The sequence below is a fragment of the Zingiber officinale genome, chromosome 1B (assembly GCF_018446385.1).
Source record: "Zingiber officinale cultivar Zhangliang chromosome 1B, Zo_v1.1, whole genome shotgun sequence".
Taxonomy (NCBI): domain Eukaryota; kingdom Viridiplantae; phylum Streptophyta; class Magnoliopsida; order Zingiberales; family Zingiberaceae; genus Zingiber; species Zingiber officinale.
The window spans coordinates 108,635,248-108,648,681 of record NC_055986.1 but is presented as its reverse complement, the minus strand read 5'-3'; the positions used below and the strand labels follow the sequence as shown (position 1 = coordinate 108,648,681).

General features: G+C 33.5%; 1 protein-coding gene across 4 annotated transcripts in view; it reads left to right on the top strand.

Annotated features, from left to right (window-relative positions):
• Positions 1-9,404: 9,404 nt before the first annotated feature.
• LOC121971332 (callose synthase 3-like) overlaps positions 9,405-13,434 on the top strand; it is a 55,573-nt gene continuing 51,543 nt past the window's right edge. For 2 of the 4 annotated variants that reach the window (XR_006109110.1, XR_006109112.1), the window contains exon 1: positions 9,405-9,867. Coding sequence is in view for 2 of the 4 variants with exons in the window: in XM_042522548.1 (XP_042378482.1) it covers positions 9,681-9,867 (187 nt within the window). In the remaining 2 variants the exon portion in view is untranslated. The remainder of the gene's footprint in view (positions 9,868-13,434) is intronic. The other 2 variants (XM_042522548.1, XM_042522538.1) reach the window with 2 other exon arrangements.

Here is a 13,434-nt window from a genome sequence, read left to right as displayed (position 1 = left end):
GATGCAAACAAAGTATATTATTTTTATTGAAAATTATTTAAATTAGTGGAAAATAAAAGTTTGCTAGCAAATGAAAGTCTTAATGATTAGAAACATTTGAGTGATAGACTCATACAACATGAGAATAGTATTGAGCATATTACTAACATGAGAACTTGGATTGATTTGAAAATTAGATTGAAAAAGAATTAAACAATTGACAAAAAAATCCAAGTGCAAATTAAGAAAGAGAAAGAACATTGGAAACTTGTTTTAGCAAGGATTATTTCTATTATGAAATATCTTGCTAAGCGTAATTTGGTTTTTTGTGGGGATAATGAAAAAATTTACCAAGGTAGTAATGGTAACTTTTTGGGGCTACTTGAAGTAATTGCATAATTTAATTTGATAATGCAAGAACATTTTAGACGCATTCAAATAATGAGATTCATTATCATTACTTTAGTCATAAGATTTAAAATGAGTTGATTTTTATATTAGGTTCTGAAGTAAGAAGTACTATAATTGAAAAAATAAAAGAGACAAAACATTTTTCAGTGATACTTGATTGTACTTCAGATGCAAGTCACCATGAGCAAATGACTTTGATAATTCGATGTGTAGATGTGTTAGTTTGTCCTATAAAGGTAAATGAGTATTTTATAGAGTTTTTAAAAGTGGATGATATATCTGGGTTAGGACTTTTTAATGAATTACAATCTGTTTTAGAAACCCTTGGACTCGATATTGATGATGTGAGGGGGCAAAGTTATGATAATGGTTCTGATATGAAAGGTAAAAATAAGGTGTACAAAAGAGATTTTTTGAAATAAATTCAAGAGCATTTTATATGTCATGTGCTTGTTATTCTCTTAATTTAACAATTTATGATATGATAAATTCTAGTGTTAAGGCTGTGTTATTTTTTGGAGTTGTGCAATGCATGTATATTTTATTTGCTAGTTCTACAAAAAAAGTGGAAGATTTTACAAGATCATGTTCATCAATTAATTCTAAAGTCATTGTAAACAACAAAATGGGAGAGTCATGTTAATAGTATCACAACCATAATAACTCAGTCAAATGAGATAAGAGAAGCTTTATATGAATTATCAAAAGTTAGTGAAGATGTTGTGACTAGGAGTGAGGCTGAATCTTTAGTAACACATGAACTTGAAAGTTTTAAATTTTTGTTGGGCATGACTATATGACATAACATTTTGAAAAAAAAATGAATTGATTAGTAAAAAGTTGCAATCTAAAAATATGCAAATTGACATTGTAATAAAGATTTTGAGATGATTGATTTCTTATTTTAAAAGATATAGGGAGGAAAGTTTCCAATTTGCTATGACATTAACGAAAGAGATTACATCTAAAATGAAAATTGATCATATTTTTCCTAAAAAATATACAATCCATAGAAAGAAATAATTTGATGAACATTATCACGAAGGATTTCATAATCTGCTGAGGAATCTTTTAGGATTAATTTTTTTTTTTTTTTGTCGTTGATATTGCTATTTCCTCTTAAAAAGTATATTTGAACAATTAGAAATCTTTTTAAAAAAATTTTGTTTTCTATTCAATCCTAAAAAGTTGCTTTCAATGGATGATAATAGATTGCATGAGTGTTGTGATAATCTTCAAGTTGCTCTAAAATATAATTACAAGTCTGATATTAATACTGATGATTTATTTTTTAATTGCAAGTGTTACAAATGTATTTACCAACAAAAACAAAGTTAGTTTTTGAATTTTTTTAGTTTGTAAAATACTTATATTGTTTTCCTAATATCTCCATTACTTATAGAGTTTTGTTAACTATACCAGTTACTATATAAAAAAAATGATAATTCCAGTTAGCTTCACTAGCTATCTTTGGGGTGACCGGTCCGGTCCCATGAAAATTTTCCATCGGTCACTAGGGTAAATTGGGAAGTGCACGCGGCGGCTAGCCCAGAAACCCAACATCTTTTGGTTACACCCCCCATTTGGAGAAAAAATTCCTACAAATACACCGTATCTAGGGTTTGAACCGCGGATACCTGGATGTCCTACAACGGCACCATGACTCCGAGGACAAAAAATGATAATCCTAGTTAGCCTCACTGACTATTTATGGGGTGACTAATCTGATCCTACGGAAGTTTTCTACCGGTCACCAGGGTAATCAACTATACCAGTTACTACAACATCAACAAAAAAAGTTTTTTTAAATTAAAATTGATAAAATCATACTCGCGTTCAACTATATATTATATCTCAAGAAAGATTAAATGACTTGACAATTTTATACATTAAAAATAAGGTGTTACAAAAATTTAATTTTGGAAGACCTTATTGATGATTTCACTTCACAAAATATTAGAAGATATAGATTTTTTCAATAATTATTTAATACTTATTTTGTTTTTGTATTTGTAGTACTTTATTTTTTGTTGAGAAGTTTGGGAAATATATTGTATATGATGTTTTATTTTGAAAATGTTTGAGAAATATATTTTATATGAAGTTTATCCTATTTTAAATAAAATATATTATTTTTTAAATTTTTTATTAAACTTTATTTAAATGGTATATTAGTAACAAAAATCTTATCGGATCTCTGTTTTTTTTTTCAGCTAGGTCCCAAAAGTCAATGTCAGCCCTACCTGTAGCCCGCCCACCCGAAAGTCAAGTAAGAGCACTTCCTATGTCTATAACTTGTGATCGATTCAAACATTTCAGCTTAGGCACTAAATAATTCATTTAGTGTAATCCCAGTGACCCAACAGTAATGATTAATTACCAATGGTGTAGTTCTAGCTCACGTACCGAGGCATTGAAATAAGTATAATTCATTTCCTTTTGTAGCCTGCACATTAAATACCATCAGTGCAAGTGTAAACAAATAAAAAAAATCCGAGTCAATAAAACAAATGACATTTTCATTATTTTTTCCAACACTAAATCTACTTTTAAATCATTCCTTAATCATCTAAGTGGTCAAATCATATGACAATTTTATTACAAGAATAATAATAAAAAAATATAATTGAGATGGATGAATTTATTTTATGGATTGACATATAGCTATCTAGAACAATAAATTTTTTAATTAATTAATTATATCCTTAAGATTTAATGCGGCGTTAATATGATATATAAAGCGTGGATGAACAATTGGATGCGCCTATTTATATGTTGGTGGATCCGTCATATTTTTTTATTCGGTCTCTATATCAATATCACACAAAGATTTCATCTAATGTAATGAGCTCAATTATATAGAACCAGTATATTAAATGAAATTTAGTTAAAGATATAAATATAAAATTTATTATATATAAATTTTATATTTCAAAATCTAGTAGACATAATTTCATTGTACAAATAATTAATTTTTTTATTATACATATCTTTTATTAATATTTTTTAATAATATATATAATTTATTATATTAAATTTAAGTCGTTTAAGCCCAGTGTGATCCGTCCCTGATGACGGCGACAGGGAATTAGAGGTAGATGTTTGGATAGACTTAAAGAGCTTCACCAGAGATATCATCATTCTGAGGACTATGTTTGATAGCAACTTTAAGGAATAAAGGAAAATTTTCAAGCTTCATGATGAGCAAGCTCTGCTCGTCTCCGGTGCTTTGTCAAAATCAGATATCCCAAGTTACAGGTGAGCACCGATTACAGTAACAACCCGATTTCTTTTGATTAAAAATTAATTAATCATGGATTTGCTGATTTTTATTCTCCATTGGTATAGGTATCTGTCCACTAGAACAAACACTAGAGTGGAAGCGATTTCTAAAGAGGTACAAGATATTCTATTTAGCGTCATCCTTCACAGAGGATAGCAAGTTGGGTAACGCAAAGAATGGCTCTTCCCCTTCCCCATGTAAATCCGTATTTGTGCATATTTAAAAAGTTTGATGTTAAGATTCAAATTCTGATTTGGCTTGTTACCTCTTATTTTATCTATTTTGATGGAATATGTTAGATAACATTTATCTTTGGAGGAAAAAATAAAACAAAAACACTTGTCATATTTTAAAATTGTATTACGTGAGTTTAAATATATCAAATAATATAAAATTAGTTTAGATTGCAATAAAAAAATTTATATGGAATTCTAAGAAAAATTTGATGTATATATTTTTTAAAAAAAAATACAATGTGTAGTAAATTATCAATCATGGGTTATAGCCCAACCTTGCTACCAAATGCATCCTTTTGTTTTGAATTTTTATTTTTTTTTGTTTTTTAAGAAAGAGAAGAAGGAAAGGAAAGGAAATAACATGAAGAATCCAGTCATGGATAATAGGCTTCCTCGACTCGACGGCATCGAATTCCTCGCCCTCTATTAGTGTCAAATCCGTCTTGAGCCTCTTCTAGTCCCCCTTTAGTGTCGGAGCCCCACAAACAAAGAAAAATCTATTCAAAATTGATCTTATCGAAGTTCCACGATGCTAGTTGGCCTATAGGTGGAGGATTCACTGAAAGCAAGAGAATTAGGGGCACTATAAGGGGAGGACATGATTGATGGTAATGAGGGGCTGTCAATCTAGAGGACCATGATACTCCTCTCGTGACCTAAAAGCCAACAAGAGGAGTTGATCAATGCTGTCAAGGGAGAGGAGGAAGGTGAAAAAAGGATGAGGACTTGTGGAGCCAGTTGAGGTCGAAGTCCGGTGACTGTACCGTCCCATAGATGGTGGATAATTCCCACGACTCAATTATTAGTGTTATATATATTTAGTTATAACCAAGTAGCACCCACAATAAATAGTGTAACTACCTATTACATCAAGTGGACAAACATATTGCCTCTCTCCTCGCCCTCCCTTACTCATCCCCATATCCTTTCCTTGCGGTTGTCCACAGCCATAGCCACTCTCGTTGTAGTTAGGCCCTCACACCCTCGGAGGTGTAGTTATTGACATGGTCTCTTAGCTACGACTGTCATAACTAGATTGACGTGTTCTCCACGTCGATATACCCTTACATTGACATCGAAGACGAGCATCTGTGGATTGAAGTCCTCTGTGAAACGCTCGATAATGGCCTCACCTCGTGGTCATGGAATGACTTCCGATCCTCTGCTTCACCATCGGCAGTACACTTTGTAACATCAACGTTAGCAACCACACCTTCAGTCATGACTTCCAAATTTCCAATGTATATGAATTAGATATAATTATCTATAAATTAATTTAATAATTTCATAAATAATGAAAAAATATTTTAATAAATTTTAAAATCTAGTAAAATATAGGAAAAGACGACGATAATGTGCTCGTGCGAAGTAAACTCGGACCTCTTCTATAATGTCCTCGGCAGACTTAGTCCAGCCCATCCACCTCTAATGCTTGGATCTGTCTGCATCAAAGATCAATTCTATGTCCTTGTTTTTCATTAATTATGAATGGATTTATAAGACACAAGATACACATTTATGGTAAATGTTATTTGTAGAAAATATTATTCTAGCAAATAAGATACTACTAAAGACATCTATATTGGTTTGAACATTAATGTACATCACATTTTCAAATAACATGTCACATATCCATTATATTAATACCTTCCTTTTAGTAACACACATTTACATTCATTTTAATATTAACATTATTATTTATAGGTTCTACTATCTATTTATTCATCTTTATTTTCTCATTAACAACATTCAAAGAATTGAACTCAGTTAATATGTGAGTGTTATAACACTCATCCATATTGATTTGTAACACTATTTAAGTTTTATAGCACTCATATATAAACATCATTGTGGATGCTTTAAAAGTAAACAAAATATCTTAGTATAATAAAAATAGAATTTAAATTTAGTAATATTAGATGTAATGTGATGATTATTAAAATGAGAGATGATGAGTTATTTTGTAATTGAAAGCTGTAAATATAAATAAAGAAAGTGAGGGAGATGCATTATATAAAATATAAATAGAAAGATTAAAATGGAGGAGAGTATTTAATATTTTTTATGCTAAACTTTTAAAATAAAAAATAAAATAAAATGGTAATTAGACCTGTTATCTTTATATAAAGTTGAATGTTTCTTCGTAACTCGAACACATGAGTAAAAGATAAAAAATCACAAATATGAAAATGTTAAGATAAATATATGATGATGAATAAAATTATAAATGAAAACATTAAAGGGAGTTGGGTCATATTCATCTATTGAGACAATATTGTGAGTAACACAATTAAAATGGTACAAATGAATACTTGAAAATAGGGTCAAAGTTCTATGAGGCTCTAGGTAAAAAATTTAGTTTACGTATTTATTTTTTTTAAATAAAAAATTCCTCATCATTTTTTATTTGGACTTGGGACCATTTTTTTAAAAATAAATATTAATTTAAAAAAATATTTTTATATAAAATTTAGTTTTCTAATAGTTTGAGATGCAAAATTATTAATCTTGTTCTTTTAAGTTGTCTTCTTCTTTTGAATTACTATTAATTTTCCTTCCATAATAATATTTGATTAATTAGATTTATGATCATTAAAAAGTTATTGACAAGTTTCTTTTTGTCAAGTATTATTTTTGGATGAAAATTGAATTAGTTTTTCATTTAAATATTTAATTATATTATTTTATGAGTTTTAATTTTAAATATTAGCAATAAATCTATCTAGTGTACCTTTCTAAGATGGAATAAATTCTTATATATTTTTTTTGTTTTTATATATTTTGTATGTAGAGTATCATGTTTTTTCACTGACATATTTATATTTAAATAATAGTAATTAAAAAAATAAGTCCATACTATTGTCAAAATAAAATTATTTAAAATTAAATAAATAATAAAACTTAATTTATATTGTATAGTTTCAATTTGTAGATGAAATTTTGGTATTAGGAGAGGCCATTAAGATAGTGAATATAATTTTTTCTTAAAATTGAGAAATCCTCTCTCTCACGAGAAGAATAATAAATAAAATAATAAAAATCCTAGTCAAAGCCAAAATAAAGAACATAAGAATTTAACATTTATTGGATTAGGTAATGGGCCTTATAAATTAGTATAGTCTAATTACAAAATGGGGTGGATAAAGATAAATGCATAATTACATTGTAGCCTTAAAGACATAGGTGGAAAGTGTATATCAGGTGAATCAAGGTGACAAAAGATAAATATGTTCATCCTAATGCCCCCGTCAATTCATCTCAGGGCCAACACAGAGGGGGTAAATCATGGACGACTACTAATTTTTAAAATAATAACTAATATATAAGGAAGATATTTATCTCGATTTTATTGAGATTCATCTCAAGTAGCATAATGTGCCAAGAATGGAAGCAGCATTGTATATGAGGTGAATCAAGTGGCAAAAGATGATTCGTTCGCCCCCAGCGCCCCCACCAACCCGTCCCTAGGCCAACACGGAAGAGATAAATCACGGGTGACTACTAGCCATTAGTGCAAATGACCAAGACATGAGGGAGGTTATGCTCGGTCACACTAAGTTTCGACCCCAATATCTTATGTGGCAACACTCCATATCTTAACCATCGCATCATTATATGAGGTGAATCAAGTAGCATGGTATACTTGCATGCAACATTATTAATGGCGTGACAATTAACTATTTTATAAAAATAAAAAATAAATATTTATAATCATAATGTGCCCTAATAGAATATGTAAATAGGGCAAAGAATGGAAGCAACATTGCATGCCCACATGATGTAATTGCAACGTCAATGACTTAAAATAATAAACAAAAATTTATAAATGGTTTACTAGATATATATGTTGGAGCAATCTAGGTACCCTAGGTTTTGATGTTTGGACAAAGGTTTAAGTTAGGTTTATTATTGTATTTGATATGCATTGTGAGTGTGTAGGATACAGGTACAACAAGGAAAGTCCAAGTGTGATCTTGGCAAAGGAAGAAAGTCCAAGTATGTAGTCTTGGCGGTGTAAGTTCAAGTGTGACTCGACAATGGATGAAGTCCCGGAGGTGGGACCTCTTGGCAAAGGAAGATCCGACAATAATGACAAGGTCGATGGAAGTTACAGAAGGCAAGACGTAAAGGATTGGGAGGCATCCGAGGGACGTAAGGCTGATGAAGGAGGCTAGAAGGCTAGGTCTAGGTTGGTCGGGCGAGAACGAGTGCTGAGTGAATGTACCCGAGGCAAAATCCTAAAATTAGGGCTTACTGCAGCAGTACTGTAGCGTCACTGTAGCAGTCGACTGATGACTGTAGCAGTCGACTGGTGCACTGTAGAGAGCCGTTGGGCTGGCACCAGTCGACTGGTAACGGCCAAATCAGCTTCCTGATTTGCTCCAAGCTCTATAAGAAGGAGTTTGGGATGGCCGGCCAAGGTGACGAAATTAGACTTGGTTAAAGCCTAATTAGTAGTCACCAAACGTGCTCAAGGTTCTCTTGTGTCCAAGTGTTCTTGGTTGGTGTTGTGGTGAGGTTTCTCCACCCACAAGGAGTTGCTTGAGTAGCCGGAGTTTGCCGGGGGTTAATCCACCGAAGGATCGGGATCGTCCACCTTACGGACAGCCGTGGAGTAGGAGTAAGTTATCTCCAAACCACGTTACATTGACGTGCATTGGTTTGCATTTCCTTTCTTTGTCTTTAACTTTCATATTCGTATTTAGTTTCGTATTATTCCGCTGTGCAACTAACGAATACGTAGGAAGCCATCGATTTGGGTGAGACGCTATTCACCCCCCTCTAGCGGGTACATCGATCCCAACAATATATAGGTGGCAAAAGGTGAATATGTTAGTCCTCAGTATCCCGTCAATCCGTCTCAGAGCTAATACGGAGGAGGTAAATCACAGACGACTACTAGCATTTGGAATAATGACTAACACATAAGGGAGACATTTATCTCGACTTTGTCGAAATTTGAACCCCAGATCTCATGATGGTAACACTCCATACGTTAGCCACTAGACCCATCTAAGGAGACTAAATATATATCTTAAGTCGGGGTAGATTTTCTGATTCATAATATTTAATTCTCTCATGATCTGAACTCGTCTGAAGTCGAACCTACTTTAGAAGATGTAAAACTATATAAAATATGTATATATATAAAAAAAAATGTAGTTAATAGTAATAAAAAAAAAAATTTAAATATAAAGTAATAATATAATGGGAGATAATCTATGACTTAATGTTATTATTGTAGTTTTATAAAAAGAAAAAATTATATTGAAATAAATTAAGTTTTACGAGCACAAGCAAAAGGAAGCGAATGACCATTGCACCCTCAACTTTCAAAATTCGAACACGCCTGCGTTGGCACTTAGCACGAAACGGCGCCGATCCAACCGTTAATGGTCGACTAGTAATTAACTCCAAGTTTCTGCCCAAACCTTGACGAGGGACCCTTTACTTTTAACACGAGCGCCCATTTTATTTTGTCTTCACTTCCGGTCCACTACACCCTCACTGCATCTTCTCGTTCTCTCTCCCCCCTACCCGTCGCCCCCCAAGCGTTGCGTCAAGCAGCAGCTTACTTGTTGCTCCCTACGCCTCTGCTTTTTTAGGGTTTCTTTCGCAGCGCTCTCTCTAGCTCTGCGATCCCTGTCATGCGGTGCTCGTAGATCCATAGCTCAGGTAAATCTTTCTCCCTTGTCGATGACCTGCACGATCTCCACAGTCGGCGCCCCATCGCAGGCTGTTGTCGCCGTCTAGGAGTCTGTTCGAGGGAAATGTCTTCGTCTAGACGTGCGCCGGATCAGCCGCCCCCCCGGCGGATTCTGCGGACACAAACCGCGGGGAACCTCGGGGAGTCAATCTTCGACAGTGAGATCGTGCCTTCGTCGCTCGTCGAGATCGCGCCCATCCTTCGAGTCGCTAACGAGGTCGAGAGCCAGAACGCCCGCGTCGCTTATCTCTGTGAGTTTTTTTTTTCTGCGCGTTCCTCGGCTGCCATGTTTTTGATTCTTGGGTTTTACATGCTTTAATTCTAGGTTTTGTATGATTCCCTGCTGCAAAACGTGCTTGTGAGATATTTTTTCTAGTTTAGGCTTTTGTCTGCTGGGAATCAAGGCCGCTATTTCCTGCTTCTGATTCTCGTTTGTAAGAGTTGCATGATTCGCTGATGCTTATCTCTTTCGTTCATTTCGGGGTTGTACATGTTTGACTATTTTTTCCCTACAATTCTACTTTGTTCTTATGATTCTCGTTGATAACAGTTCATGCACATAGTTATCTTTTGTGCGCTTCTTATCTGCCATGTGCCGGTTCTTGGTTTTCTATAATTCCTGTACTGTTGAAGATGTGTAAGAAATCTTTCTTAATTTCAGCTTTTGATTAATTAGTCACCATGGCCTTAATTAGTTTGTCAGAGAAATGGAGTTCTAGAAATTCACTCTGTTTATTTTTTGAGTTCATTTTTGGGTTGGACGTGTTTGATTTTTTTTATTATTCTAGCTGCTAAAATTGCATGCACAATTTTTGTGCTTGTATATTGCCATGCTTTGCACTAGTTCGGTCCATCAAATAACCATTCATTTGGCATGCGAAATCTCCATTAATTTAGAGCAAACAAGTTAAATAACGTATCTTAATTGAGAGATCACCACCAATAACATATCACAATCAACAAAGAAATCATTTAGATAATTGATCTGCAATTGGAGGCCAAAAGTAGGAATTTAAAAAATTTTAAACTATTAAAAAAATTATGCTGTGAGCTTTTAGATATCACCAATTGCTGTCTTTAAGATATCACTACTTGGTAAGCTTTTCGTCATTACCTATTGCCAAACTTTGAGTTATCGCCACTTAGCAAGCTTTAAATGTTTACCAATTTGACAAGCTTTGGTTCCAATTTATCTCGTATGTTGAAAATCTAGAGATGAGTTCGTTGATTATAATAGTATCCACAAAAGCATGGGTAGATGCCTGAACGTAAAATCAGATGTACGGGCCCAAGATTCCAGTTAATGTGCTAATTGGTCGAAGCTCCACCCTAAACACGAGTTGCTGATTCCCCCATAGAATATTAAAATGTGTTGAAACCCGTTGAAACCCGAACTAACTCACTAATGTGCATAGCCTCCATTAAAACCGTAAGGGCTGAATCCTTAATCACCATTTGTTACACTTTTACTACTTCTGTTTAAGTTTAAAATATGTTATGCTCCTATGGTCATAGTACGTTTCCACATTAGGGACTAATCCCGGTTTCCATTACTTTGATTATACGAATTAAGCAATCCATCAATGTGAAGTTCATTTCACAAGAAAATGAGTATCCAAAAAGAGTGCCAACAAGAGTAAATTATGTTGGGATTTTCGAGCCGCAAAAATCGCTTTTTGCGTTGCGAAAACCTCGAAATCCCATGCCACCGGATCCGTGCGAAGATTAAAAGAACAAAAATTTCGTGTACATGTTTTTCTATCCTATATCTACATTAGATCTACATGGTTAAGAGATTACCCTTGTAGCGAAGCCCTTCGCGAATCCCGTTCGTCCAAGAAGATGTCGAATCTCAAGGGTGTCAAGTGAACACCCCTCTATGTGTATCCACACGAACGATTAGGTGGAGAAAAACACCTAGAGTGTGCTAGCACTCTTGGATGTTTCGGCCAAGGAGGAGGAGAGGGAGAGAAGAAGAAGAAAGGAGGAATAATCATGATCGATAATGAAAATAAGAGTAAAAAAAATGGCTTAAGTATTTTTATCTAATGAAAATACTTAATGCTCATTAACACCATTAATGAGCCTCATTAATGAGCCTTAATGGGTATTTAATATTCTTCATTAAATGTCCATTTTGAAACTCATTCGAAATTTGAATCTAAAATTCAAATTGAATTCCATTTATCATTGAATTCAAAATTCAATGAATATCATCATTAAGCCTCACTTGAGTCTAACTCAAGTCTAACCTCACTTGAGTCTAACTCAAGTCTAACTCAATCGAGTCTTACTCAATTAATCTAATTTGGATTACTCTTAATCCAATTTGGTTCATCACATGAACCTAATCCTCTAGGTACATCAAATGAACCTAATCTTCATCTAATTGCCCTTCTCAATCGAGTCTTACTCAATTAATCTAATTTGGATTACTTTTAATCCAATTTGGTTCATCACATGAACCTAATCCTCTAGGTACATCAAATGAACCTAATCTTCATCTAATTGCCCTTTGTGTGTGACCCTATAGGTTCTTGTAACGTTGACAATGCTCCTAAACCTATTTAGAAGCATAAGTAATGAGCGGTATCTAGCAACACATCATTACTACCCAAGTTACAAGAATGTTGAGATCCAACATCACCTTGTGACTACTAATTGTGACTCTTCACAATATATGACAAGTGTCCTTCTATCATTGACATCTAGATTGATCAATTTGAGGCATAGACGGTGTCATCCTCTGATCAATCTAAATCTTGAACTCCAAGTAGACTCACTCTAATCAAATGAGCTCAATATCTCATATTGACTCATTTGGGCATGACCATGCACTTAGTGGTCTCACTCTATCAAGAATAACGATGTCACTCCCGTTATATAGGAGGGATATATCCTATCTACATCATTCACATCCCTCCACATAATTTGTTACATACCCAGTAATCGCCTTTATAGTCCACCCAGTTACGGGTGATGTTTGACGAAGCCAAAGTATGTAACTCCTTATGTAGGGAATCATGGTGACTTCAGGTCTAAGGACTAATAGTCATACTAATAGCCACATGAGAAAGTATATGACACTCATATAACGATCCATGATACTTTCTCATGGCGGGTCATTCAGTATACATTCTCCAATGCATACCCATGTGTCAACTTGATATCTCCATATCCATGACTTGTGAGATCAAGTCATCGAGTTGACCTACATGTTAGTCTCGTCGCATTAACATTGTCCCTGAATGTTAATACATGACTAGGAATGATTAAGAGTAGTGTTCTCTATACCATTTCACTATCGATTCAACCAATCGATTGATATAGATAAGAACCTTCTACTCAAGGACGCTATTATACTTAGTTATTTGGCACTAATACAAGTAAGTATAATAACCAAAACAAATGCCTTTATATACATAAGAATATGATATAATGAGTCCATATAACAATCATCATATGATTGACTCTAGGGCTCTAACTAACAAATTAAAGAGATAAGAGGACAAGTGTCAATACTCAATAGGTAAGAGTGATGTGAATTATCTTCAAAATAAACCCTTCTCAAGTTTACTCGATATATATAACCCTATATAAACATGTGGTAAAGAAGAAGATTATCAATTATTTCCCAATTTTATCTTGTTTCCCCCTATTTCACGCTTTTAAGTGTCACTTTTAACCCCTTTGCAAAACAGGATAGCATATAATGATCTTGAAATTTAATGATTACTTAATTGTTAATCATGCACAAGTGATGTTACTAGAGAAATACCCATAAAATATAATTTCTATATATATTAGTTTAATTATTC